The 27057-nt window shown below is 37.7% G+C and overlaps 4 protein-coding genes across 9 annotated transcripts in view; all 4 read right to left on the bottom strand.

Moving 5' to 3' along the window:
- Positions 1 to 27: 27 nt before the first annotated feature.
- LOC111811821 (40S ribosomal protein S11-like) lies at positions 28 to 2129 on the bottom strand. The gene is made up of 6 exons (XM_023698861.1): positions 2019 to 2129; positions 1895 to 1935; positions 1629 to 1729; positions 655 to 799; positions 459 to 548; positions 28 to 347 (listed from the first exon to the last, which is right to left on the bottom strand). Exons 1-6 carry the CDS (start codon positions 2028 to 2030, stop codon positions 257 to 259), a joined length of 480 nt encoding a protein of 159 aa, XP_023554629.1. The 5' UTR covers positions 2031 to 2129; the 3' UTR covers positions 28 to 256.
- On the bottom strand, positions 2028 to 11131 carry LOC111811645 (glutamate receptor 3.2-like). Of its 3 annotated transcripts, none has more exons than XM_023698605.1 (7): positions 8809 to 10008; positions 6408 to 7738; positions 6058 to 6335; positions 4863 to 4894; positions 4391 to 4785; positions 2705 to 3134; positions 2028 to 2112 (listed from the first exon to the last, which is right to left on the bottom strand). In XM_023698605.1, the coding sequence occupies exons 1-6, from the start codon at positions 9053 to 9055 to the stop codon at positions 2736 to 2738; spliced, it is 2682 nt and encodes an 893-aa protein (XP_023554373.1). In that variant the 5' UTR covers positions 9056 to 10008; the 3' UTR covers positions 2028 to 2112; positions 2705 to 2735. The 3 variants fall into 3 exon arrangements, with proteins under 3 accessions (XP_023554373.1, XP_023554374.1, XP_023554372.1); XM_023698606.1 differs by lacking the exon at positions 2028 to 2112 and adding an exon at positions 11037 to 11131 and having other exon boundaries at positions 2584 to 3134; positions 8809 to 9012; XM_023698604.1 differs by lacking the exon at positions 2028 to 2112 and having other exon boundaries at positions 2584 to 3134.
- A 595-nt stretch (positions 11132 to 11726) lies between these two features.
- LOC111811672 (nucleolar complex protein 4 homolog B) lies at positions 11727 to 18741 on the bottom strand. The gene is made up of 15 exons (XM_023698666.1): positions 18266 to 18741; positions 18059 to 18151; positions 17898 to 17971; positions 17492 to 17553; positions 17357 to 17408; positions 16831 to 16925; positions 15948 to 16015; positions 15725 to 15826; positions 14819 to 14877; positions 14557 to 14731; positions 13936 to 14109; positions 13537 to 13693; positions 12894 to 12951; positions 12705 to 12810; positions 11727 to 12398 (listed from the first exon to the last, which is right to left on the bottom strand). The coding sequence occupies exons 1-15, from the start codon at positions 18638 to 18640 to the stop codon at positions 12228 to 12230; spliced, it is 1821 nt and encodes a 606-aa protein (XP_023554434.1). The 5' UTR covers positions 18641 to 18741; the 3' UTR covers positions 11727 to 12227.
- A 1038-nt stretch (positions 18742 to 19779) lies between these two features.
- The window catches only part of LOC111811703 (alpha-1,3-mannosyl-glycoprotein 2-beta-N-acetylglucosaminyltransferase), an 11198-nt gene continuing 3920 nt past the window's right edge, over positions 19780 to 27057 (bottom strand). For 2 of the 4 annotated variants that reach the window (XM_023698707.1, XM_023698710.1), the window contains 11 exons: positions 26010 to 26076; positions 24291 to 24359; positions 24147 to 24216; positions 23996 to 24057; positions 22152 to 22242; positions 21961 to 22054; positions 21753 to 21815; positions 21633 to 21671; positions 21385 to 21555; positions 20596 to 20723; positions 19780 to 20345 (listed from right to left, as the gene is read on the bottom strand). In XM_023698707.1, the coding sequence (XP_023554475.1) occupies positions 20616 to 20723; positions 21385 to 21555; positions 21633 to 21671; positions 21753 to 21815; positions 21961 to 22054; positions 22152 to 22242; positions 23996 to 24057; positions 24147 to 24216; positions 24291 to 24359; positions 26010 to 26076 (834 nt within the window). In that variant the 3' untranslated portion in view covers positions 19780 to 20345; positions 20596 to 20615. The remainder of the gene's footprint in view (positions 20346 to 20595; positions 20724 to 21384; positions 21556 to 21632; positions 21672 to 21752; positions 21816 to 21960; positions 22055 to 22151; positions 22243 to 23995; positions 24058 to 24146; positions 24217 to 24290; positions 24360 to 26009; positions 26077 to 27057) is intronic. The other 2 variants (XM_023698708.1, XM_023698709.1) reach the window with 2 other exon arrangements.

Genomic DNA, 27057 nt, shown 5'->3' with positions numbered 1-27057 from the left:
AAGCCGCTTAACTCTTTTAATCAATAATAATTCATCAATCAAGGGGCGTTTTCAATTGAAACATGAACAATCTAACATTAATCCTTGAGATTACCCACCTAAATTTACCAGAAATCAAAACAAATAGAACACAATAAAACAGTCCATACTCGAATCAAAATTCAGATTATAAGTCTTCAAAACTCTGTTGAATTAAATATGGCATACAACTCTAAACAGTTGCTGTTTTTGTATCAAAAGAGGAAGCCTACGTTATTTAAATCCCCGTAAAAGCCTTCTTCCCACTACTTGAGGATCCAGCAGGAATGACCTTCAACACATTGAACCTAACTGTCTTCGACAATGGCCTGAAATTCATTCAAGCCCCGTAAATGTGAAACAATTCTTGGAAAAAAAAAACAGAATAAAAGATATAATAACAGCAATCAATGGAAAGAATTCTTCATATCTTAATGTACCTGCATTGGCCGATAATAACGTGATCTCCCTCCTTCACACGAAAGCAAGGAGATATGTGGGCAGGAATGTTGGAGTGCCTTTTCTCATACCTGAAGGAGAAAGAAGAAACACAATATGTCAAAACAATGAAGAGAAAAATCAGATGCCAGTGGCAGTGGCAGTGGCGTGTGGGTATGGTGGAGTTCAGGAAAGCACCTCTGATACTTCTTAACATAATGTAGATAGTTCCTCCTGACAATAATGGTCCTGACCATTTTAGCACTATGACAAGTTCCAGCTAAAATACGTCCCCTGATAGAGACAGTTCCGGTAAAGGGGCATTTCTTATCAATATATGTTCCTGAATGAATGCAGCAGAATTGGAATAATCAGAGTAAGTAAATAGCATTCTCATATTCAGCAACAATTCAAAAGAAAATAATAGCAAGATACGCCTAAATATTGGGTCTTAAATACTTAGATATAAGAATGCATACAAAACATAGGCTAAATGGGGATGCAATACTGCAAAGAAGTTACTCTTCAGGGGAGCATTCTTAATTGCAGCAACAATTCACAGAACATGATAGAAAGATACACCTAAATATTGAGCCTTAATAAGAATGAATACACAGTACATGGGGTAAGTGAGGATGCCAAGCCTAGAATGGGGATATAGCATTAACATTCTAATATTCAATCTTGAATCTCTCGATAAACGCAATGCTGTTGCAATTTTTCTTAATCATACTAAGATTGGCAACAATCACTCAACAAAATTCCTTGATATTTTGGACTCCCTCAACCATCCATCTAGTAGATACTGTTGTATAAAGGCAGAAACATACACCTATTCTAAACAAAAGATAATAAAATCCTCAACACAACTATCCCTTCAGCTCATTACGTTTTTTCAATATTTTTTTTCATCAGAGTTGTATCCTCTCAGCATTCGAAAAAATGGCAATTCAATAGAGAATACAATCAATGAAGCTCTATACAAGGTTAAAAATGATCGAAGTACAAGGTTTTTTATTGTGGATAAAAGTACAACGGGAAGGTTCAGAGCAAACAATGAGTCTGGCTTCCAGTGTATGATACTCGAGCAAAGTCGAAAGACAAAAAGACTAAAAACATTCATATTAGCAAGCCAACAAACACAAGGTGAACAGAGTTGTGAAAAACAGAACCTTCAACGGCTTCCCTTGGCGTCTTGAATCCTAATCCAATACTCTTCCAGAAACGGTTCCCGCCCTTTCCAGGTCTCTTCCCCTTCCCGCCCTTTTTAGAGCTATTTTGAAAAAACGAAAGAGATTAATAATTAGAACAACACAAATCATAAAAACATAATCAAATCGGGATATAAAAGCAAAACAGAACAACAATTCAAAAAATAAGAACACAAACGCATGTCATTCAAAAACTGAACAATAAACAAAAAATTCAATTCGTTTACCAGAGAAAAACCTTGGGTTGCTTCAAAAACGCCTTCTCGGTCTGCGGAAAAAAGATAAAGAGTACAGAGATGTTAAAGTCACTGAAATGAAAAAGGAAATGAATGTCGCCAATTCAATAGAAACCTGCTCCGCCATGATTAGGGCTTCCGAAGAGAGCAAGCGTTCTGGTTCGCTCGGGCGGCCGAAGGAGCAGAGTTCGATTACAGAAACCCTAAACCTGCTTCAGAGAGTTATAGAGCAGACGACAATAGATGGGCTTTACAGGAGAATTGGGCTTACCATATGAAAATGGGCCAAATTTTTCTTTTGAAGTTTTAATAAAGATATACACTCCATAAATCTTAAATTTAGTCATCTTTAAATTTGGTATAAAAAGTTAGTTTTGTTCATGAACAGCTTGATAAACTGCATCAAAATTAAGTGCGATTTTCAAGAAAATCTTCAAGATTGAGAAAATCATAGCTGTTCTTAACATGATTTTGGGAACCTACTCGCCAATCCAACTAGCTCGGACTCTAGTTCTTCCATTTTTAATCCAACTAGCTCGGACTCTAGTTCTTCCATTTTTATTCCTTAACAAGCTGATATAGATGATGAGACCAGAAATTGTGTACAATTCATAGATATACTAACAAGAAAATGCATGCGAAAATAAGAACGAGCCATTAAGTGGAGAAATTTCTTTCGATAGTGAATTTGATCGATGCAGGCACGATTTGATCATTAATATAAAATAGCATTATTTATGCATAAAATTTGCTAATTCCAATAAATGAAAAAAAAAAAAAAAGATGCATCTCGACTCTTACATACGATGGCGCGATCTGAATTTCCAAAGCCCTAATTCTCTCCGCGTTCACTCGAGAGTGTATCTTCGATCTTTCTCTTCGATAAGCCTCCTCTCTTTGCGTCTGCAAACGATAAGAATTTGCGCAGACGCGTAGGGTTGGAAACGCGATTGCTCGAAGCTTCTGGATCTTGCTTCAAATGGCGGTTGAATTGGCACATCGTCAAGAAGAAATGCAGGAAAAGTGCGAAGAAACATACGCCGGCACAAATGGAGAAGAGTCCAATGAAACTCTGCAAGTGAAGTTGTTCTTGATCGAGATTGGAATCTCCAGAACTGCAAGACTTTCTTGAGAACCACTGATCGTGAATCTTTTGAAGACCGCCATTCTCAGATAGAGTGAGTATGGCCGTCGACAAGTCTCCTGCCAATGGAGAGTCTCGCGGAAATGCCTAACAAAAATGCAAAATATAAAGTCATTTTTAAATTTATATATAATAAGAATTTATTAGACCATTTTTAAATATGGGGATCTTATTAGACGCAAAATTAAATAAAGTTAATAACCGGTGAGAATTCAAAACTCGAAATTAGTCCAAATACACATTTTGTTACGAGAAACTATGACTCGGGTCATTATTATTAACACTTACAATTTTATATTGATCAGTATCTAGACCAGTTTACGCACATCTGAACTATTCTTATCGAGACGACTACCTGAACTACAACATTTGGTTGTTTTCGTCGTGAAAACCACCCGAGCTACAACATTTGGTTGCAAGGTAATTCGTCGGATATTGAATCACTGGCTACCGTAACTTGAACTCATTTGTTTTCGGGTGTGTTATTTACTCTAAACAACCACCTTGTTTTGGTTTTACTTCCATAAGTTCCATTCTTGTCGGAAAAAAAACATGTTTTCTTAGCTGAAAAATGACCACTTTAATGCTGAAAAAAAAACATCTTGTCTTGTTCAAGTGGCTTCTCTCCGAGCCGAGTATGTATTCATCATATCCGTTTCCTTATCCCAAATAACCTAAATGTAACGGCTTTTAGCAAATATTGTCTTTTTTGGACTTTTCTTTTCGGGTTTCTCTTGAGGTTTTTAAAACGCGTTTGTTAGGGAGAAGTCACAATCCACCCCCTTCGAGACCCAGCGTCCTCGATGGCATTTGTTCTCTTATACAATCAATGTGGGGTCCCTCAATCCACCCCCTTCGAGACTCAGTGTCCTCGCTGGCACACCGCTTGGTGTCCACCCCCCTTCAGAGTTCAGTCTCATCACTGGCACATCGCTCAGTGTCTAGTTCTAATGCTATTTGTAACGGCCAAACCCACTGCTAGCAAATATTGCCCTCTTTGGGCTTTTCCTTTCGAGGTTCCTCTCAAGATTTTTAAAACGTGTCTCCTAGGGAGAGGTTTCCACACCTTTATAAAAAATGTTTTGGTTCTCCTCTCCAACCGATGTCTCGGATGGAGGTGGATTGTGCATTCTTTATGAGGGTATAGAAACCGCTCCCTACCCGACGCGTTTTAAAAACTTTGAGGGAAAGCTCGAAAGAAAAAGCTCAAAGAGAATAATATCTGCTAGCGGTGGGCTTGAGATGTTACACTAAATGATTTATAACTAAGAAAACTTTAGTAAAACAGTATTTGTAAACGCAAGGAGATGAAAACTTGAGAGTTATGTCTGAGATATACTTACAAATCCCCATCCACTTTTGGTGAACTGTTGGCCTTTTGTCGAATAATCGCAGTACTCGGCGAGAAAAACATCGATGTATGGCTGCTCGTCAACGATAGCGCCCACCGTGCCGTTCTTGAGAGCAGCAGCATACTCTTTTGGGGATCCAAGAGCAATGAGCCTTGACTTGTGGACGTTAAGTTCCTCACTTAAATAACTTTCAGCAAACGAACCAACTTGGAATCCTATACGGACATTGGTAGATATCAATGAATCAATTCCTGTGATAGGTGAGGTTGCTAGCTGTACCGTGAATATCGACGTTAGACTAGCGGTGTAGCTCGAGTTTATAATTAGAACCACAAAAAGCCATATGACAAGCACGAAACGACCGGGCGTGCTCATGACGTTTTCTCCTGAAAATGAGAATATCAAAGACGGAGGAGAAGTTTGGTTTCAAACCGTTGTTCAAATCTCGAAATGAAAGACTTACTTTGTGCAAAAAACATAGTAGAGAAGCCAAACCTGCATGACAATATAAGAAACACTGAGATGAGGATGGATACCAAGATTGAAGAACAAGCAATACATTGCCTTGTCTAAATCGATATGGAGAGATGAAATTTCGACACGCTCGAGCGATTTTTAGCTAAAAAAGAACCGAGTTTCCTTTCGTTTTTTCTCAAATCCATCTCGTTTATGGTATTGGATCGGTTTATCTTTGTAGCTAATCAAACAAACATACGAACAAGAAGAAACTTTCATAAGAATGCCCGTTGCTCTTGGAGTGTTCATATGACACAATAATGGTGAATGCATAAAACCATAGTTTTCGGGTTCTAAAAAATGAAGGGTTTAAGTTGATGTCAATCATAGAGTTAACGTGTGAGATCCCACATCAGTTGGGGAGGAGAACGAAACATTCTTTATAAGGGTGTGGAAACCTTTCCCTAGCGGACTCGTTTTAAAAACCTTAAGGGGAAGCCTGAAAGGGAAAGCCCAAAGATGACACTATTTGCTAGCGGTGGGCTTGAGCCGTTACAAATGGTATCAAAGCCAGATACTAGGCAATGTGCCAGCGAGGAGACTAAGCCACGAAAGGGATGGACACGAGGCAGTGTGCCAGCAAGGAGGCCTCAAAGGGGGGTAGATTGTGAGATCCCACATCGGTTGGAGAGGAGAACGAAACACCCTTTATAAGGGTGTGAAAACCTCTTCCTAACAAACGCGTTTTGAAAACTCAAGGGTAAGTCCGAAAGGGAAAGCCCAAAGAGGACAATATCTACCAGCGGTGGGCTTGGACCGTTACAAATGATATCAGAGTCAGACACTAGGTGATGTGTCAGTGAGGAGGCTAAGCTCCGAAGGAGGTGGACACGAGGCAGTGTGCCAGTAAGGACACTGGGCCTCAAAGGGGGAGGGGTCCTACATCGATTGGAGAAGGGAACGAAGTGCCAACGAGAACGCTGGGCCCTGAAGGGAGGTGGATTTTGGGATCCCACATCGGTTGGGGAGGAGAACGAACAAAACATTCTTTATAAGGATGTGGAAACCTCTCCCTAACAGACGCCTTTTAAAAACCTTCGGTGAAAGTTCAAAGAGAACAATATATGCATGAACATCTCATAGATCACAAAACAACCATAGATCTATATAATACTCATTCTTTGTTTAGATCGAGAGCTCACCAGAGGATCGTGACGAATTGCTTCCTAGGATGTCCTTGGAATTCGTCGTTATCTCGACGTTCCAAAATCCACACGACTAATCCAATGAGAAGGAAAAAGGCTGCCGAGACAATCCACAACATTGGTGTGAACGGTCGAAGGAACGCCAAGGGACTCGAGTTCAAATTCTTCACAGGGGCCAACACTATTAGCCCCGACTCGATATAAGGTTGCGTAAAATCGACAATCTTGGTACGACTCGTCACAATTGCAATATCACCAACAGCAGCATCAAATTCCTACAAAACCAATCTCCCACATTTAGTCATTACAAAACAAGAAGCCAAAATGCATCTTAAAAACATACTTACTTTCAATGCAACATTATTAACAAGCTCAAAGTAGCTAGGATTCTCCTTGCCATCTCCAAACAAAACAAACTCATAATTAACAGCATATGGAAGCAACTCGACCGCAGCAACGAACACGTCAATGCAGTATCCTTTAATCGTTTCGTTACCACTTCCGGGCGTCACAAACTCCTGATAACTAACTCGGCGTGGAACGCCAATTCTTAACCGTCTTCCATCGAGTGGAAGAACCCAACCACGAGGCTTTGTTGTCAATCCCCCAGGCCACACCGTGGTGCCTAACTGTTCGGTACGATTGACTGCTTTTCCATACAGCGTTTCGGGCGCCACGACAGATAGCCCCGAATGGTTCGACCAATATCCAATCCTCTTCATACCAGATTTCACAACATTCAAGATATCATATGAGGGATGTAAAGGGTATCTATCTTGAAACTGAATAGGCCCTGTCAGGCCAATCATACTGATATTCAATAGATTGTTAAGCAGCTCATTTCCCTCATTAAACACTCCTAGTGAACTAAAATCCAAGCTCTCTCCACTAAGACTACCAGCATGTGTATATTTGGAGAAAGAAATGGTACCATTTTGATCAAATAACTCTTTCAATCCTCTTGCAATCATCCAAACAGTATCATATGCATATAGGCCATAAGTATTCAACCCAATCGAGCCATTACTCAGCTCGTTCCAACGAGATATAAACGATTGCTTCCTTTTCGACTCGGGTGTATGTAGCCGAAGCGTAAGAACGCCTTGTATGGAGTTAGCCATTTTCAAGGGAAGAGGTGAAGTAGAATCTATAACTGTTGATAGCCAACTAGAGGTTATCCAAACATATCCAGCCTCCATCATTCCAAGGCTTTTAGCCATTTCGAAAACCAAGAAACCTGTTTTCGAGAACGTATATAATACGATAACTCGAGATTCCATCATTTTAATCTTTACGAGCGCGTTGTGAACTTGAGTTCTTGTGGCTGTTGGGTAAGGGGGAAGTGCTACTTTAGAGGGTATTTTCAAGCCTTTTTCTTCGATTTTGTCGCCTAATGCGATCATACTGTTTCGACATTGATCATCGTCGGTGAAAAGCACGACGACGTCGTGCCAACTGTAATAACTAATCATATCTGCTATTGCTGTCATCTGGAATTGATCATTTGGAGCTGTTTGAATGAAGTATGGATATTGCAAAGTTGAAAGTGTTGGATCCAATGCTGTAAATGATAGTAATGGGACATGGAGTTCATTTGAAAGATGTGAGAGTATATGTCCCATAGTAGCATCTTGTGGACCAAGGATAGCAACCGTGTCAGATACCATGTACTTTATTGCTGTCATCACAAAAGTTTCAATATTAGCTTCTGATTCAGATATTCATATAGGCAAGATACAAACTTCTAGCACCTTATTTTGGTACTTGTACTTTTCAAAATGGACTATAAATTCTGTGAGGTCCCACATTGATTCGGGAGGAGAACGAAACCGTCTTTATAAGGGTGTGAAAACCTTCCCCTAGTAGACATGTTTTAAAACCTTGAGGGGTTAAAGCTCGGAAGGAAAAGTACAAAGAGGACAATATCTGCTAGCAGTGGGCTTGGGCTGTTACAAATGGTATTAGAGCTAGACACTGGGATGTGCCAACAAGGACGCTAGGTCCTGAAAGGGGGTGGTTTGGGGGTTTCACATCAATTGGAGAAAGGAACGAGTGTCAGCGATGACGTTGGGCCCTAAAGAGGGGTGGATTGTGAGATCTCACATTGGTTGGGGAGGAGAACGAAATATTTTTTATAAGAGTGTGAGAATCTCCCCCTAGCAGACGCGTTTTAAAACCTTAAGGGAAAGCCCGGAAGGAAAAGCCTAACGAGGACAATATTTGCTAGTGGTGGGCTTGAGCTGTTACAAATGGTATCAAAGCCAGACACCGGGTGATGTGCTAACTTGGAGGCTAAGCCCCAAAAGGTGAGTGGACACGAGGCGGTGTGTCAGTAAGGACGCTAGACCCCGAAAGGGGGTAGATTGGGGAGTCCCACATTGATTGGAGAAGGGAACAAGTGTCAGCGAGAACGTTGGGCCCTGAAGAGGGGTGGATCGTGAGATCCCACATTGGTTGGGGAGGAGAACGAAGCATTCTTTATAAGGGCGTGGAAACCTCTCCTTAGAATACTCATTTTAAAAACCTTGAGAGGAAGCCTAAAGAGGACAATATCTGCTAGTGGTGGCTTGGGCTGTTACAAATTCTATGAAGAGACAAGAGAGAAAACAAAGGGGCTAGGGACGAAAACGAACACTTCACAACGACTAGGACTAACGCTAAAATAGACCGAAGCTGAAAGTACAAAGATCAAAATAGTCGAGTCCACCGACAAAAGAGAAGAATCGGCCTTCGTGGGCCGAGGCGTACCTCCTGTGATACCAAGAAATCCACTGTAATTTGCATCATGTATGGATATAGATAGCTTTCTTCCACCAAGAACACTTGGATCAGAGTTCACATCTTTCTCAGCAGCCTCAATGGCAATCTTTGACACTTTTCCATTAACAGAACGAAGTGAAAATATAGCTCCAACTTTCACTACTTCAGTTCTTGAGGCCCCTTCGGAAATTCCTAGAATACAAAGAAGTAATGAAAGCAACCAAACCATATTCATAGAGATTAAGCTGAAAAATGAGCTTTGTTTGATAGAATATCACAACAAAATCGTTCTTGGGGCGACGACGACGACGACGACTCGTTCAAACGTAACAAATCAATAAAGAACAGCATGCTAGAACAGTAAGCAGCAACAAAATCCAAAAAGAAAACCACAAGGAAAGGGACCAACACAAATGGTACTAGAATGTCAGAAAAAACCAAACATCAAGCTCTCCGGCAACAAGAGGACAAAATACCTTGTTTTCAAATTCAGAAAAACACAAATAAAAAGAAGTTCAAACTTAGCTGTTAAGTTAAAGGAGATTGAAGTTGGAGGAGTAATGAAGATCCCACAATAAAGCAAATACAAGAAGTAGTAGCCAAGAATGCTATTAGCCAAAAAACAGAGAAGCCAATGCTTTGTGCTTTTGATATCAAGAAGCATAAGCTTTGTTCTTTTAAGAACAAGAAGCATATATTGAGCAATAAATGTGTTCATAAGGGCTTGAGATGTCTACAAAAAGGCTTCAAACTCTACGCACAAGGTAGCTATTGAAATTCTTGTTATATCCAAAAGCTAAACTTTTAGCGACGGTTTTTCTTTAAGTAAGAGATTGGTCATCGCTCAAAGGCAGTCGTTTATGCCCTTATGCAATAAAGAAAGCAAGTGAGGTGGCCCCTGCATGCCGAGGCCTTAGTCGACCACTACTAAATAAAGAGGATCGTCGATCGAAACTGGTACACGTCGAGCGACAAAAACAAGCAGGAGTTAAAAGTACAATTGTGGATATAATACAAAGTGTTGGGTCTTCACCGTATAAGTTTAAATAAAAAATTATAGAAAACAAGAAGCATATGAACAAATGCTAAAAAGGCTAAAAAGTAGTTGAAAGCAAGAAGCTTAAAGGTGAAGGCCAGTGGCCACCAAGCTTTGTGATGGCGCTTTCCAATATAATATATCATACTGTACTTTATCGTTGGTTGTCCTCTTTAGATTTTTTCTTTTAGACTTTTCATCAAGGTTTTTAAAACGTGTCTGCTAGGGAGAAGTTTCCAAACCCTTATAACGTTCTCATCCTCAACCGATGTGGGATCTCACAATTCACCCCCATTCGGGGCCTAGCATCCTCGGTAGCACTTGTTCCCTTCTCCTATCGACGTGGGACCCCCCAATCCACCCCCTTCAGGGCCTAGCATCCTTGCTAGCACACCACCTCATGTCCACCCCCCTTCAGGGTTCAACCTCTTCGCTGGCATATCGCCCGGTGTCGGGCTCTGATACCATTTATAATGGCCTAAGCCTACCGCTAGGAGATACTGTCCTCTTTGAACTTTACCTTTCGGATTTCCCCTCAAGGTTTTTAAAACGCATATGCTAGGGAGAGGTTTCCACACCTTTATAAAGAATGTTTCATTCTCCTCCCCGATCGATGTGTGATCCCACAATCTAAATCACTTTAAAACTTTGGATAGAAATCGAGACCTTAAATGGTGTTATAATGGTGTGATGATCAGTTAACCAAAACATAATTTGGTAAGTTGAGAATCCACTAAGTCCTTGCAGATGAATAACCCAAGTAGGAAATCTCTTCATTCTGCCATATCCAATCCCGAAGGTCCCAACAGGATTTGTCAGCTCCACTGAAGCAATGGTGACCTGCAAAACCTAGGATTCAAAGACAATTGATTTTCTCTTTGTTTCTTACACGAGGGGAAAAGAACAAGAACGACAAGAACACAAAAAAAAAAAAAACAGAACATGGGTGTCTTTTCAAACAGGTCGTAGGAATATTCTGAGAGAAACAATCCCATTTTCGGACCTTTCTTCTGAAAGGGATGGAAGGAACTGGAAAATACATTCCCATTTTCTGTCGTTTCTCTTTGAAGTTCATAGGGAAAAAGGACACGTGAATTCTAAGAACAACGATGGAAAAGGGAAGTGGGTGTGTGGAGTATAATAGAAATGAGAATAGGAATGGGAATGTGGAAAAGAATACCTCTTTTCTCTTCCATGGCCGGCAATATTGGAATCCAATTCAAAGTCTGTACATATTCTCAATGTCCACCATTTCCACACCTTTTCCTTTTTAGATCACCAATTATGTAAGAGAATTTGGAGCTTTCACTCCAAACAAGTCTTTAAACTATAACTTTCATGGTACTCCTTATACTTAACTTACTTGAAACGCGTAGCTCGAGCGGCCGTCGAACGAGTAGTTAGTGGTCAATAGCGTCCTCACCCTTTATAATGATAGGTGCTGGTGCGCTCCAATTGATTTGATTGATTGAGATCGTAGAATCGGGTGAGTTCAAAATTTTGGTCTAGCATCGACCATCGACCATCTAGTTGACCCCTCTATCGAAAGAAATGAGACTTTCGAGTAGTATGTGAGTAATTTTTATACTTTATATATTTGTGAAAGTAATAATTTAATCTCTGAATATTTATTTGTAACGATTTAGTTTGAAATTGATATGTAATTTTAATGTTGAGAACTAAATTGTTACAAATTGGAGTGAAGATAAATTAAATTGCAAAGTTGAGTTACAAATCTCATTTTATTGAATAAAAATTATTATTACTATTTTTAGTTACAATAAAAATTACCTTCAAATTAACAAACTTAAACTAACAAGTATGGGTTAAAGGGTTTACTAGAAGTATAAACTAAATCTAACCCAGTTCATGAGCTAACCACTGAAGTTAAGTTCATTAAACTTCAATATAATACAGTTTTCAAATCCATATAGTTGGAAATATAAAAGAGCATTAGAAACTACAAAAATGAGTACTACTGGCAAAACGTTAAGAATTGCATCCAATTCCCACGAACATAAATAAAATACAATATTAGAGAACTTCAAAAGTTGTATCAGAAACGCCAATGGATTCCTATGAATGAATAAATACAGCAAAACTGGTACGAAAAATGGACTAATGAAGGAAATATGACCTCTCCCTTTTGTACATGGAAAGGCTGCAAAATTGACCTGCCACTCTGGGTGATAAACTGCTTCAAAGACTCAAATCTTCCATGACAAAGATGGGTAATCCAGGACCTGGCAATTCGTATAAGCGATTTGTTTTTCTAACATTTTTCGGTTCTTTCCCGAACGCAGTTCTCTTGCGGAAGGAAACAGTGTCCTAATGTTCTCGAGTTGAAAGAGGTGAAGAAACCTGGGTTGGGTTATGAGCTCTCTACGCGCTGTCTTTTTGCAGGAAGATGATCGCTGCCTTCGATATTCTTCTCACTGTGTTCGTGATTGAAACTCCAGCCAGGGAAATCGAACTCTGAGAATAACGAGGTGGGGATTGCTTGGTAGAATGCCAGAGGGACTCGCTTCATTTTCTTTTTCAACTGCAACCAAAGATAACATTCACAACCAAAATAATATTCGAATTTCATTCTATCCTATTTTGTTCTTTCTATCCTACTTTATTCTATGCAGCCGATGGATTTTAGAGACGACATCAAAAGTTGTAAATAGCTGGGAGATTCATCCCGAACAAATGAGAAAACTTCCACTCTTTCCATGGAGTAAAATTCAATAATCTAACCATTATAATTTCAAAAGGGGCAATTTATCACCTTATAAGAAAATATATAATAGCTAACTAATTAAAGAAAAATTAATAAACCAGAAAAAAAAAGGGCTAGACTTACCTCTTGCCCGAGTATTGTCACGTATGAACCAGCAACGAAATCCTTAACATCAATTTCAGTTGTTTTCGACCTCACGGTCAGATCATTCTCAAGCGACAAAACTAACCTACAAGAACATACATAAGGGCTAGTTTTCAGTATGCAATCCAAAACAAATGGAAGTTTCTGGATCAATATTAAACTGCATACCTTGAAACGGGAGGGCAATAATGGTGTCGAAGACAATCAATTTCCCAGAGTGAACTCCCTGTACCAATAATTATTGTTAACAAGACAAAAATTAAGCCACCAAAAAATAAAAAGAAAGTGTCCACCAGTAGCATCGATGTCATGGATTAACTCAATAAGGGACAATCCAGATGTCATGGATTAACTCAATAAGGGACAATCCAAAAATTGAGCACACATGGACTCTTGTGAAAAAATCATCACGTGACACGTAGTTAACAGTATTTTCGGTTATTAAATTTGACAAGACTTTATATGAATTAAAAGATCCTGTGTAACCCATTGAATAGTCAAGAAAGAAACTTTGACATGTGATGTGATACTAACAGTTTCTGCCACCTTCCATCCAACAAAGAAACAATCGACTTGGAAGGCATGGAATAAATTTTCAAACACACAATGATAAGAATATAATCCTTTGGAGTAGAAATACCACTAATCTACAAAGTATGCACCAAGACTAGAAACTTTTCTCCTAAGTAAAAATAAAATGATTCTAGAAAGGTAAACTGTAATTCATTAATCATAACAAAATCACCAAGAATGGTTAATGTTTGGAACCTCAAATTAAGTGAATTTAGACTTTGTTAAAGATTACACTTACTCAAGGCACTAGATTTTATGGGATCAGTTTCCTCGTAGTTAAAACGGTCAATGCCTGGTTTCATGTTGGGTGTATCAGCTTCAACTTCTGAAGCATCCGTGCCTTTAGCAACCTCTTTACTTGTTGAATCGTCATTCTTACTCTCGCTAACATTTTCCTGCCCACATAATATAACGTAAATTACATCCAGTATAAAACAAGAAAAGTTGACGCAGGTTGTAGTATCTATCTATAACAATAAGATTAAAAACTGTGCTCACTTCAATCATAACCAATATCCATAAGTCAAGGACAGTTCTCAAATAGAGATCCAAATCCACCTAACGACTTTTCAAGAGGTCATAAGATTTCACTACCTACCTACTCTACCTAATCAGAAGAAGAAAATAAATTAATTACCCGGTGAACCAAACAGTTGATTGAGGGATGTCTTCGTAAGAGATTGTGAATAAGAGCTATAATGATAAGGGATCCTGATGGAGGAATAACAAGTGATAGCCTACTCAATTTCTTAGCAAAAGCGGCAGCCAAGTATGCTGGAAGAAGTGGTGACTTCAAGCAGGAATCAAGAAGCTGTCAAGAAAGGAATCACATGTTAGGAAATCACCTAAAATGAACCATATATATAGAAAAGTCAATAGTCATATTACAACTTGGTTTCCATCATTGATGACTACGAACCCCTCGGACATATGTGTCATTCTATGAACAAAATAAATAAATTGGAGTAGCTTCAATAATTAATCATTTCCTCAATCTCCTACCATTTTTCTTTAGTACACACGGACCAANTTCCCCCAAAAAAAAAAAAAATGCCAAAGGCCCTCCCTTTACATTGTACTATCTATTAGAATTAACTCAAACTAAGTGAGCCAAATATAAATTAGGAGATAATAAAACTTCGTAGTTAGAAGAGTATTTAAAATTCCAAGAGATACTTGAAATCACTATCCATACTCCTGAAAAAAAAAATTCTGAAAAAGATAATGTAAAAATAATTGACAAACCACTCAACTTTACCTGAAAAAACTTGGCCCGATGTTTTGCCATGAATATTGAAGGAACCAAAAGAGCATATAGTTTTTCATAGAAGTTTGGATACTCTAAACCATATTTTGTCATAAGGAGGAAGAGGCTGCTAAGAGCCATAACACTGACAACGCCACCCATATCATAGGATTTTGTTAAGAAGTCGCTGCATTTTGTTAGGTAACAGATGTGTTAAATGAGAAATACAAACTTTAATTGTAAGGGAGAACATACAAGCCACACTATCACTAACCATAATATGATTGGATTAGAAAGATAAGGAATGACTTCCTGATCAAGAATTACAAGAACCTGCGTAGCAAATGGAAGAGCAAAATAATATTAGATGAAAACAAATCCCAAAAAGGCCAAAAAAGAATTAACATGTGAAGACAATGGGAAGGGAAGGTTGCTACACAGACGGCCGTAAAAGATTTTTGAAACAAACAGACCATGTATTTATTAAGAACAAGTAGTAGAAGAAAAAAACAATAATATGGTATAGATGAACGATGCAGTATACGTACAATGGTACAAGAAGTATCTGTGCAGAAACACAGAGAGAAACTAGGATAATAAAGGAAGTGAGAAAAGTAACTATACAATTTCTTACCTAAATTAGATGGGATCAATCATAATAAGTTCGCAAAAGATCGGCAGGATTTTCTTTTTAGGCCTAATCTCAGACAATAAAGCTAGAAAATAGTTACCGTTGAGGTGGTTTTCTGAAAATTAATTTCTTAGAGTTGTTTTATGAAAACACGTTATACAAAAATGAATTCTTATATTATTTCATGCACTACGATGTTCTTGAGCCCATTGACACAACTTATGTTTTAAGTATAATATATTATCAAAAATACTCAACCAAAACAACGTAAAAGATTTACAGTCCAAACATTTATATATTAGAATACAAATTGTTTGAAATTGTTGCGAGAAATCTTTTATCAGTATTTCCGAACAGCTGAAAATTGTATGATATAAATTTTCCATCTGGCTCAAAGGTAAAATGAGATGTAAAATTGTTTCCAGAAACAATGTTGACTTTTCAAGAAGTCGAGTCATCTATAACAGGGGTCAAAAGCATGATATGCAGACCAATTTTCTAATAATGAAAGCTTTTTATACAAAGCCAAAAATAAAGATGAGTGGTTACCTCCTTGTACACATCAATTGGAAGCGGTAACCTAAGAAACGAAATCCATGCTTTCGTAAATTTTGGTTTCATTTTTCTTACAATCTTTGATGCCGTTAAGACCTGAAGGATGTTGTCAATAATGTTCTTAAAAGGAGGAATAATGATAGAATTTAATGTAGCCAATCCAAGGCCGAATAGAGAGAAAGAAAAAACAGACAAAGAATGAACTAGTTGTAAGGACCTCTTCATCATTTTTCCTCATCTTAAGCTGCTTTGCTTCTTGATTGTCAGAGAGCACTTTGTTGTCACCTTTAATTGGAAAAATAATGACTTTAGCAAAAACTCTGGTCCATAAAAGGAGTGCTGACAGTAAACGCCAAAGATAATTGCAATTCTCAACTTATCTAGCCGGATAAAGGAGTGTTTGATTAAAAATACTAAAACTTCTCCTGCTGGATAAAAGAGTGTTTAGACTATAAATGCTAAAACTTCTTCAGCTGGATAAAAAAGTCTTTTTACTAGATATTACAGGGAAGTTTCCTAGTCAACCTTGATTATCACTCACTATTTTGCAATTCAATAAATAATCTTTTTTGGCCATTTGGCTGGAAGGCCCCTTAACAACAGTTATTTTTGGAATGCACCACGAGGGTTTAAACATAAAAATGAGTGATTCCAGGTGTAAATTTGTTTTAAAAGATGAGAAGAAATAACCTAAAAATTCAATTACTCAAATGGGCCCAAGTACAAGATTGAAAGTTTGGCCTGCCATGGCCATTTTGGGAATTCCTCATTTTAAATTGGAGCTCATAATGCCATTTATATGCCCAAACTAAATTACAAGTCAATATGAAACTAGAAAAGTTCCATTATGCCTCCACAAAATTCCAGCACTTGTTGTAAAAAAGTAACCAAACAAGATTATCAAAATACCCTTTGAGAAGGTTAGAGACGTTAAACTCGACATGTTGAGAAATCAAGATCTATGCATGCAGTTAGAAGGATAGGAAATTATGTAGCTAACTGTATTACAAAAGGAAACTGTGTGAACAACTAACTTTTACACGCTGATTTAAAATGGACAGTATCAACAACCAAACATAAATGAAATCTATGGAAATTACCTGATTCAACCCACATAGTGTAGTCAGATTGATTTGAGTTTTCTAAAGGGGGAATGGAGGATATGATAGAGTGCACAATGTGTATGAACTCCACTCTGCATGGAAAAAGGTAAATTCCATGTATTCAATACAAGCGTTACAAGAGATGAAACAATTTTTAAAAAGATTTCATAACCCAAATGCCTTAAATTAGTTTTCAATGGGGATGATGCAAAACACAAAATTGTTGTTCAAGGTGATTAAAAAATATTCCTTGAAATCTAAATATCGTATAACCGACAAAGAATTGAAGAAATTACACTTCTATTAAATTAACAAACTAATGTGCGGAACATGTCCCAAATGTCAGGTGTTCGAACCCCCACTCCCAAATGTCAGGATTCTCCCCATTTCCTTAGACAAAGTACACCAACTCCCTCCCTCATCATATATAGGAGTAACTATAATCTTAATGTACTTCGATTCAAAGAAAAAAGAAAACCCCGTGCATAAACAGAAGTATAATGATTAGAGATCAAACATTTACCCTTCTCTTGAATGATCACCATCATCGGCATTAATCCTCACACTTCTATCACCTACAATAAGAAAGTAGTTTCAGTGAACGAAGCAATCAGAAAATAAAAATAACAAAATGTCAAGTAATATGTGGGAAAAATACCAGACATGTACTCAGCCTCAAAAGTCCTCGTGAGTTTTTCGATGCTAATATATGTAAAATAACTGCAAAAGAGAGTGGCAGGTGAAAACGGATCTCTTAGGCATTCTAAAGCATGCCTCTCTTAACCTAGAATCTTAGACGTGAAAAATTCAACAAAAAAATTGGGGAAAAAACCTAAGGCATGCATTATTTTATGGAATAGAAAGCAATAATTTAGGGAAAATGATGCAATATACAAAGCTAAAGAGGATAGAAATAAACTTTAAAATGAATCCCAGTCAGTCAGTGCTCAAGGAGCTGAAGGAAAATATTTTGAACCTTAAACTGGAAAACGTAAACTTTATATTGACATGTAGACCCGGGATGGTAAGGGTGAAGAAGAAGAAGAAGAAGAAGAAAAATATACCGGACATCGAGGTGATTGAAGTACTTCTTGACAAGCAAGGCTATCAGAGTATTAACTGGAGTCGAAGAATGAGCCTACAAGCAAGAACAAAGGTTAAATGCACAGATATAGTGCAATCAGCAACGCACAAACTGGCAATGGACGATAGCTAAGTAACTTACAATACTCTGTAGAAACCTGTGATATACAGCAGAGTGGAATTTTCCCTTGTTACCAACTTTAACAAACTCCATAATCGCATCCAACACAATTTCCTAAAACACGCATTACAACAGAATAAGGAAAACGCACAATTAAACTAAATCACCAAACCCAAAACAAAGCAGATAACAAACAACACAACGATTTGCAAAGCAACGAAAGGCCACCTTGAGAGTATCGTCGCATTCAGAAGAGACCGCAACATCGATGAGCGACTTAACGAGTTCATCAAACTTGGAACGTAGCCAGGTCCGGTAAATCAACTCGGCGTCGTCCTGAACATCGGCAGCAGGCTTGGAGGAGGAAGGGAGGGAGGGGAGGACCGTGATGAAAAAGGACTGGAGGGAGAGAAGGGCTTCGAGGACATATTGAGGAGGTTTAGAAGGAGAAACGAAGGTGAGAAGCAGAGGGAGGTTGTTGATGTGAGCTCGAGAGGAGAGAAGTTGGAGTCCTAGGGTTTTGAGGTCGGAAAGCTTGTGATTCTTCTCATTCTTCTTCTTCTTCTTCTTCTCGCTCTGATTCAGTGAGGGAAGGGACGCCATTGCAGCTCCTGTGAGAAAGCTTTCGGCGGGAACAGAACTGTGTCAGAGGCTTTGGTAGAACACAGCGCTGGTTAGGTTTTTGAACTGAAAGAGTTGACCCGTTTGTGTGTTGGGGCGTGGTACTCCTTTCCTGGATAAGACTTTATACCTAAACCGGAATATGATATCCTTCGCGCTCTTTTTTTATTTTTTTTTTTATTTTTTTGGGAAAATTATACTCCCTTGTATTTAGTTGTTTGAGTTTCGAAATTCAATTATTTAAGTTTACTTTTGTTTTTATTTATTCAATTATTTAAGTTGTTTGAGTTTAAATATTTAAACTATTTAATTGTGATAAATTTTATTTAATTGTATGTGAGAGAATTCTAATCAAACGTCTCTTAATCGATAATACATATTTTGTATCAATTAAGGTATGTTTATTTTAATAATATTGGTATATCTTGTACTAATTATATAATTATTAATTATGTAATTATTAAATCTTTTTCCAAAACTTTACTTAAACTACAAATTACAAGTGACCATGTTAGGAATGACAACTCTTCACAATTGTATGATATTGTCCACTTTTAGTGTAAGCTCTCGTGGTTTTATTTTGGGCTTCCCCAAAAGGCCTCATAAAGATATTATTCACTTATAAACCCATGATCTTCCACTAAATTAAAACAATCCTCAACAATCCTTGTTCATATAGACCTCGGTTTTCGAATAATCTACATAAGGTACCTAATAAATAGATCAACTATTTCAAAAGAAAATTTGACTACAAATGTCATGCATTGTTTTAGGCTAAATTAGAAAATGACCCTTTTAATCTTATCATTTGTTAACAAAAAAAGTTACGATGTTATTCTTGACTGATGTGGCAATTGGAATGTCAAACATAAATGAGAACCTAAAACGATGTGGCAATGACCTAAAACAGAATTTTGGATTGCATTTTCTTCGTTTTAGATCTCCTCCACAACATTCTAAGTCTCAATTTTCATTTGTCATTCAAAGCAATTTATCCGCTAATAGTAGTTTTAAAACGTTTACCAAAGGTGTAAACGTAAAAAGATAATATTGTAATGTTCGAAAGAATACAAATTCGTTCTATAATTTAACCACATTTCAATAAAGTCAAGGCAAACAACTAAAAAACCTACCCAAACCAACATTTGAGATATAAACCAAGTTAGAATTACACAAAAGAAAAACCTGTTGTAAGAGTATGAATGTTGGACAAAGCAAAGCAAAGCAAAAAAGAATTGTATGATCTTCAAGTTACAATCCCTTTCAGATTCAAGCAAAACCAGCATGCCAACAAAGAAGGCTCAGATTTAAGTTGGAACCTACAACATAAGAATGTGCATCTGTGTTCTGTTCTATCTCTCTTATTTTGCAGTAGTGAGAACTTGCCAAAACCCCACCACACCTTGAAAGAAACATTTGAATTGACATCTAGATATGAAGCTGACTATACCTTAACATGCTAAATTTTCAACAGCAACTTCACCTTATCAAAGTAAAATGCTAACAAATTTAAGCCAAAAGGACATTTTTTTTTTCTTGCCTGTGACCAGCAGCACGTTTGCCATCGTCCCCGAGAAAAAAACCAACCAGTGGAACGCGAAGAATTTTGCCTATGCAGTAAGTTGAGAATGGGCTGTTAGAGAAGTTCACGAGATCGAATAATTAGTAGGTCGACCGTGCTCTGTGTCTGCGTGGAGTGGAGAGGTAACACGGCTTTAATACTCGGGCGAGTTATGGAGACAAAAACCGTTAACCTTAAATCTATGCAATTTGCTAACTGAATTCAAACTTGGTACATTATCAGATTGTTAAATTTAGGAAACTATTGTAGCATTGCATTAGAGTGAAACTAAAAGGAATTGCATCGTCCCGGGGGTTTCTTCGAACGAGGTTACACGGTGGAAAACTAGGCTGGTTATAGATAGGAGATTACTGACCTCATATATCAATGCGTGCTTTATATTCCCAAACGCTCGAGAGAATCTGGGCCAACCAGGAATATACGCCTTTGTGTTTGGTGCCTAAAAACCACCACTCCTTTATACGCGGTCCTTGGAATACCATCCTGGGAAACGAAAGAAGAACATGAGATAGCTTTTAATTAACAAATGCGTTCACCAGCATATTAAGTTATAAACCTGCATTATGATAGGAACAATAAATGACGATGTAAAGAAAAAGGTTAAGTTACAAATTTAGTCCCCAAGATGATCTTGTGTCTATTAGGTTTGTAGACTTAGGTTTTGTGTTTAATAGGCCTCTAACTTTAGAAGTGTGAAATAAGTTTCTAAACTTCCAATTTTATGCAGGGACGTTTGCATTTTGTGTAATAGAGTCCTAACATTTCAACTTTGTATCTATAGTTACGTAAATTTTAAAAATAAATGTCAATTAAGAATAGACCTATTAGATACAAAAGAGAAAGTTAGGAGATTAAAGGTTCAAAAGTTATGAGACAAAACTTATAATTCAATCAAAGGAAAATTAAAATATCCAATTCCAACCACTTCCAGAGGCTTGGACTTTTCCAGCAAAACTCTAAAAAAATTCTACACATTTCCAAACCCTAATGCACCCTATTTATATCACTTTTCACTAGCCAACTTCGAATATGCTCTTCTAATATCCTAGTAACATGCCTGATATTTCCCTACAAAACTCCTAATAGGAAGCATTTCATTTGGCCACAAAGAAATTGCAGAGATGGAAAGGTGGCGGACAATTACCTTCCACTCTTCAAAAATACCAAACTGCCGAGCAATGTTTTCAAAGTCTGATTGGTCTCGGTACTCAATTCGAACATCACCCGCAACATTAAAAGCCTTCATAACTGCATCATTTCCATAAACAGGTTTTGCTTTTCTAACAACATCTGCAAAGTGCTTCACGTATTTGTCCTACAAAAAGGAATAACAATTAGTGATAGTTATTTTTTTTTTAAAATTCATTTCAAATACATAAGCATGCACATTACCTCCATCAGGTAGCTCAAATCCATAGACATCCAGTCGATCTATAGCAAGCAAAAGATAAAAACTTTAAATCCAGTTTCAATTTCGACTGAATGACAGCGAGAAGACCATACAGAGCTTACTTGAACGTCGTTCAACTTGATTGGCTCAAGGTATTGCTTGAAAAATTGACCCATACTGGAACCCTGCAAAGGATCCAGGCATTCAGAAAGACTCGCGTGAAAAATGCAGAAGTATAGGAAAGTTGTCATGACACGTAAATGTTAAATTAAAATACATTTATCCTCTCCTCGTGGCTCAAAGGAAGTGAATAAGTCAAAAGTTACTTACATGCTCACCAAAATTATATGTTCTGCACACTTCTGGACGAATAAATTGGCGACCTTTGTGATTCTCCTTCAACCTCAACCAGTCATCCCAATAAGTTTAATTTTGTCAAAGAAACAGTTTTAGGGAAAGCTTACCATACTACATAGATCATTTTGAACCAGATTCATAACTAAACTAAAAGTAAAGGATATGCCTTGGGCCACTTCGGTGATAGTTCATCCCAAATAGACTTGGTTAACATCCAACCAAGTCCTGGAAAGAAATCTGAGCGATACAGTAAATCTGCAGGGCATATGAAGGTGGATACAAATAAGGCAATTCACTAAAGATTGAAATGTAATCAAATTGATAAATGTCAAGCAACCAAGTTATAATAGAAAATCTTGATGAGAGTGAACTTTAGTAGCTTGCATTATTTAATTGACTGGTAATCTATCTTTAATACCAATAAGAGTTCAAGCTACTGAAGTGTTTTAATTTTCCAAAAGATTTCTGGCAAATAAAATTTATTCCCAAGTGGAATCCAGTTCAGTTTTGGCCTAGACGTCTTCTCTTTTTTGCTTCTTGTTGATTCCAAAGAATGGAATATCCCATTCATAGCGTGTCCTTTTGGAATCAAGTGTTGGAAAAGGCTAAGAAGCGGCTGTTTTGCTGGGAAGGGGCTTTATTTTCTATGGGTATGACTAACTCTCATTCAGTCGATCTTAGGTGGAATCCCAACATACTTTGGTTCTGTATTTAGAAAACTGGTAGCAGTGAGCAAGAGCATAGAGAGTTATGAGGAATTTTTTATGGGAGGGGGAGGGCAAGGGAGGTGGTTTGCATCTGGTTAATTGGGAGGTGGTCTCAAAACCGTTGGAGTTGGTAGTTTAGGCATTATGAACTCAAGACGTAGAAACCAACACTTTGTAGCAAAGCTTCTAGTGAGAAGATATGGTCCATGATTTTTCGAGTGTACATCAACCTATGAGGCTAGGGGCTACTCAAAATGTCCCCAAAATGCATTTTTGTTGGTTTATTATTATTATTATTATTATTATTATTTTATTATTATTTTCTTTTTTGCCTCTCACGGCTTGGTCCATTGGGAATGGCTGATGGGTCAAAGGTCGTGGAAGGAGATGACCGTCTTTGTTCTTTGTTCCCTCAGTTATACCATCTTTCTGGCAAGAGGTTGCATTTTGCGGCCACTTTTATTCCTCCTATTGATTCAACTGTCATCTTCATTTGTCTCTTTGGATTTTAGTCGTTCTTCGACAGATAAGGAAGTTGTTATTCAACTCCTCCTTTGTGATTGGCTAACAATGGAGATCTCTTTGTCATGGAGTGGTAGAGGATTTGGATCATATTGTGGGAAAATGTTAGTTCACCCTTTGGCTATTTGGAAGCATTGTTGGGCCTCGTTCAGGATCAACTGGGTTTAGAACAAAGGCAGTGATGCTATGGTTGAGGACTCTATAAATCTCCCTTTTCAAGATAAAGGCAGAGTCATATGGCAGGCATGTGCCTTTGCTATATTTTGTAGTTTGTGGCTAGAGAGGAATAGTGGGATTTTTAGGGACATGGAGATGCCTGCAAGTGAGGTTTGGGAAATTTTCAATTAATACCTAGCTGTGGGCGCCGGTCTCTCCATTGTTTTGTAGTTATTAATTAGGATTATTCCATTGAATTGGAGTCATTTCCTTAATTAATTTAGAACTCTTTCAGGGGGCCGGTTTCTTATAAAAAGAATAAAAATAAATAACGTATGGTTTCATTCATGCAACAGCCATAGTTATTTAAATATAGAATTACAGTTCTTGAAATATTCTATGGGAAACATGAACAGTGGCACATAGACAGAGGGAGAGGGAGAGGGAGATGGGAGGCCAGTGAACCCATCTACAGTATGAATTATAGATATTGTGCACTAAAAGGGAGAGAAAATAATTCCATCCTTAAAACTCTGGCAATGCTCTCGAGAAGAATATTTTACGATAGGAATTTTCATATCAGATCCACAAACGTATGGAGAAAGAATCTACAACTAACTTACAAGGATCATGCACAAACTGCTTTTGTCCATTGTCATTCCATGAAGAGACGGCCATTATGGTCCTGCCAGTGTTTAAAGGAGTTAAAAATTTTGCGATGTTATAGTCAATAGAAAGAACAGAAAATGAGGTTGAATGATGTATTGGACACACTTATCCTTATCAAGTAGCATTGCAGCAGCCTCAAAGTAACTGAAAAAATCCGGAGCAATTTCCATATCATCTGTATAAAAATAAAATTATTTATCCACAAGCAACAAAATAGAGATAAAAGGAAGTAGTAAAAGTCAACCTCACCTTCAAGTATAATTACTCGGCTGAACTTATGGATATAGAATAATTGATCCAACGCCCATTTGTAATGACCTGGGACAACCAATTGTTCGCATGTGAACCATATTAAAATGTTCCACAACTCAAGAGATTATGAACTGGTATTTCTTTAAGATATCATGAAGCATGGGAATGGGGCTAACGAGTAAGTAAATCTAATTAACCTTCCAAAGCACAAGTACAAAAAGTTCTCACCTTACACGATCATAGAAAACTTTCAAACTTGGTGGCCTTTTGTAATATTACTATAGATATAAGGAAATGGAAAACTTCCATTTTCCTCGGAACATATCTATTATTTGAGAATATGTTTAGAGATTCCTTACATTCTATATGATAAAGAAAAAGAAAATGAAAATGAAGCTAGTCATAGAGGCCAAAATTTAGTTCGGTGGTGTTTATGTGGGGGCTAGTCCATTCAATGTTTGTGCCTCTACAAATTTCGACTGTAAATATTTTAGTACCAATTCATTCCCGTTCAATACATTCAATATGGTAATGAAATTTTTTGTTTGGTAGCTACTTACGTGAGTATGTAATTAAATTGAAAGTTTGGACAAATCATGAGAGTGGTGGCTAATTAACTTTTGCATTTTTTAAAAGTTTCAAATAGATTCTTCAACTTTCAAGATTGTTTCTTTTGGTCCCTTTAGTCTAAAAAGAATCTAATAACTTTCAAAATTTTATGCCAAATAAATCTTTGTCCTTAACTCCAAGTCTTAAGCTCAAACCACCCATGGCTAAATTGTAACCATCCAAGCCCACCGCTAACCGATATTGTCCGCTTAGGCCCGTTACGTATCGCCGTCAGCCTCACAGTTTTAAAACGCATCTGTTAGGGAGAGGTTTCCACACCGTTATAAGGAATACTTCGTTCCCCTCTCCAACCGATGTGGGATCTCAACAACTCATCCCCCTTGCAGGCCCAACATCCTTGCTGGCACACCACCCGGTGTCTGGCTCTGACACCATTTGTAACAGCTCAAAAGCCCATTGCTAGCAAATATTGTTTGTTTTGACCCGTTACATGTCGCCGTCAACCTCACGGTTTTAAAATGCATCTATTAGGGAGAGGTTTCCACACCCTTATAAGGAATGTTTCGTTCCCCTCTCCAACAAAACCTACTGCTAGCAAATATTGTCTTCTTTAGGCTCTCTTTCAGACTTCCCCTCAAGGTTTTTAAACGTGTCTACTTTGGAGAGGGTCTAGCCCTACTCCGACCAATGCCTCGAACCGTGTGGTGACTGGCTCTGATACTGTTTATAACAACTCAAGTCCATCGCTAGCAGATATTGTCTGCTTTAGCCCCTTAAGTATCGCCGTCAGCCTCACAGTTTTAAAAGGTGTTTGTTAGGAAGAGGTTTCCACACCCTTGTAAGGAATACTTCGTTCCCCTCTCCAACCAAGGTGGGATTTCACATAAACCTACCACAAATTAACCCAACATATAATATTTCAATAATGTCAAAATGATATTGTCAATGTAGCACATAAGCACTAAACAGATGAAGTTAACCATCTTGACCAAAGACAAAAAAAATAGATTAAAAAATTTTAAAAATACAAGAACCAACCTTAAATGCTCATAAACTTATTAAAAACTTTTTAGAGTACAAAGACTAAATTAACACAACATTTAATGTTAATGGACCACACGTACAACAAAGAAAAAATAACCTTACGTGCAATTTTGTAATATGCAATCAACTCCCCTGGCCTTTCAGTTTCCACTTCTCCATAATCTAAATGCTGCAACAAACAGAAGTCGGAGATGATGAAAGAAAAATGGCCTGTAAAGCAAGATTATCTTGAGCTTGTATGGAGAGCTTATCCATCTAAAATCACGCATCAGACCCAAAAATAGGTTTCCAAGAAGTGTACACATAACTCATTTGATTGCCCGTGTCCATCATTTTCTTAAAAAAGAATCCTCGTGTTTATGCCTAAGAAACATTTGGCATAAGCAATAACCGAAGGGAGCAAGGAAAGATGAGATATTCTACCCCATTGCATGCAAATCTAGATTACAAAGAGATCTCCAATTGGTTCAAGAAAAGGAGAATAACTACCAAAGAATTTTAAAAGGAGCTTGAGGCCACCTATATGCATCACCTATGCTAAGAGGAAGAAAAGGAAAGCTAGCAGGTGAGCGTGTCTTAGTAATGTTTCATCTAATTAGATTGCGGCTTAGGACATCTAAGTTTTTTGCTTACAAGTATCACTAGGCAGGAGTGAGCATAGGAAATTTGGTTAGGTATCAGTATTTAGTTCTTAGTAGTGCAGTTGAGGTGGCAAATATTTTTTCGTCCTAGAGAGCTAACACTAGAAGGGAGAGCCCAACCTCTTGGAAGCTCAGATGTTCGGAAACTGCTTCCAGAACAGAACTCAATTTTGTTAGAATAGAAGTTTCATAAAAAGGCGTTTGGATAACTATTTCTGAAGTTTTCTTTTTCATCCCTGCGAGTGTTCAGGCCAGCTTGTTTTGAGATGATTTTGTCGTAGCTCTTGATTTCAGCTGGTCAACTACCTTATTTGCAATTAAAATGGAGTTAGTAATTTGTCTACCACGAATATGGACCAACTCGTAAAGCAATTTTTTTGCATTAAGGATCTTTTCAAACAAGCTGCTAGAATTTGATCAAGATTTTACAAACTGATGTAATGAGGTTAATTCTTCTGAAATTCTCTATTTCAGATAGTCATGGGAATTTGGGGTGGGGGGGGGGGGGG

This window comes from Cucurbita pepo, chromosome LG15 (assembly GCF_002806865.2).
Source record: "Cucurbita pepo subsp. pepo cultivar mu-cu-16 chromosome LG15, ASM280686v2, whole genome shotgun sequence".
Lineage (NCBI taxonomy): Eukaryota > Viridiplantae > Streptophyta > Magnoliopsida > Cucurbitales > Cucurbitaceae > Cucurbita > Cucurbita pepo.
This window is presented reverse-complemented; position numbering and strand designations above follow the sequence as displayed.

What these genes read in the sequence shown, in the direction of transcription:
- LOC111811821 (XM_023698861.1), bottom strand. An exon ending in TATGTTAAGAAGTATCAGAG is followed by an intron (nt 549 to 654) that starts GTGCTTTCCTGA and finishes TTTCTCCTTCAG; the next exon opens with GTATGAGAAAAGGCACTCCA. An exon ending in GTTATTATCGGCCAATGCAG is followed by an intron (nt 348 to 458) that starts GTACATTAAGAT and finishes AATGAATTTCAG; the next exon opens with GCCATTGTCGAAGACAGTTA.
- LOC111811645 (XM_023698605.1), bottom strand. Translation starts at nt 9,055, where the DNA reads ATGAATATGGTTTGGTTGCTTTCATTACTTCTTTGTATTCTAGGAATT. An exon ending in TTAATAATGTTGCATTGAAA is followed by an intron (nt 6,336 to 6,407) that starts GTAAGTATGTTT and finishes TTGGTTTTGTAG; the next exon opens with GAATTTGATGCTGCTGTTGG. An exon ending in CCAAAAGTGGATGGGGATTT is followed by an intron (nt 3,135 to 4,390) that starts GTAAGTATATCT and finishes CATTTTTGTTAG; the next exon opens with GCATTTCCGCGAGACTCTCC.
- LOC111811672 (XM_023698666.1), bottom strand. Translation starts at nt 18,640, where the DNA reads ATGGCGTCCCTTCCCTCACTGAATCAGAGCGAGAAGAAGAAGAAGAAG. An exon ending in TGAGGCTGAGTACATGTCTG is followed by an intron (nt 17,409 to 17,491) that starts GTATTTTTCCCA and finishes TTCTTATTGTAG; the next exon opens with GTGATAGAAGTGTGAGGATT. An exon ending in TCTAATCCAATCATATTATG is followed by an intron (nt 14,732 to 14,818) that starts GTTAGTGATAGT and finishes AACAAAATGCAG; the next exon opens with CGACTTCTTAACAAAATCCT.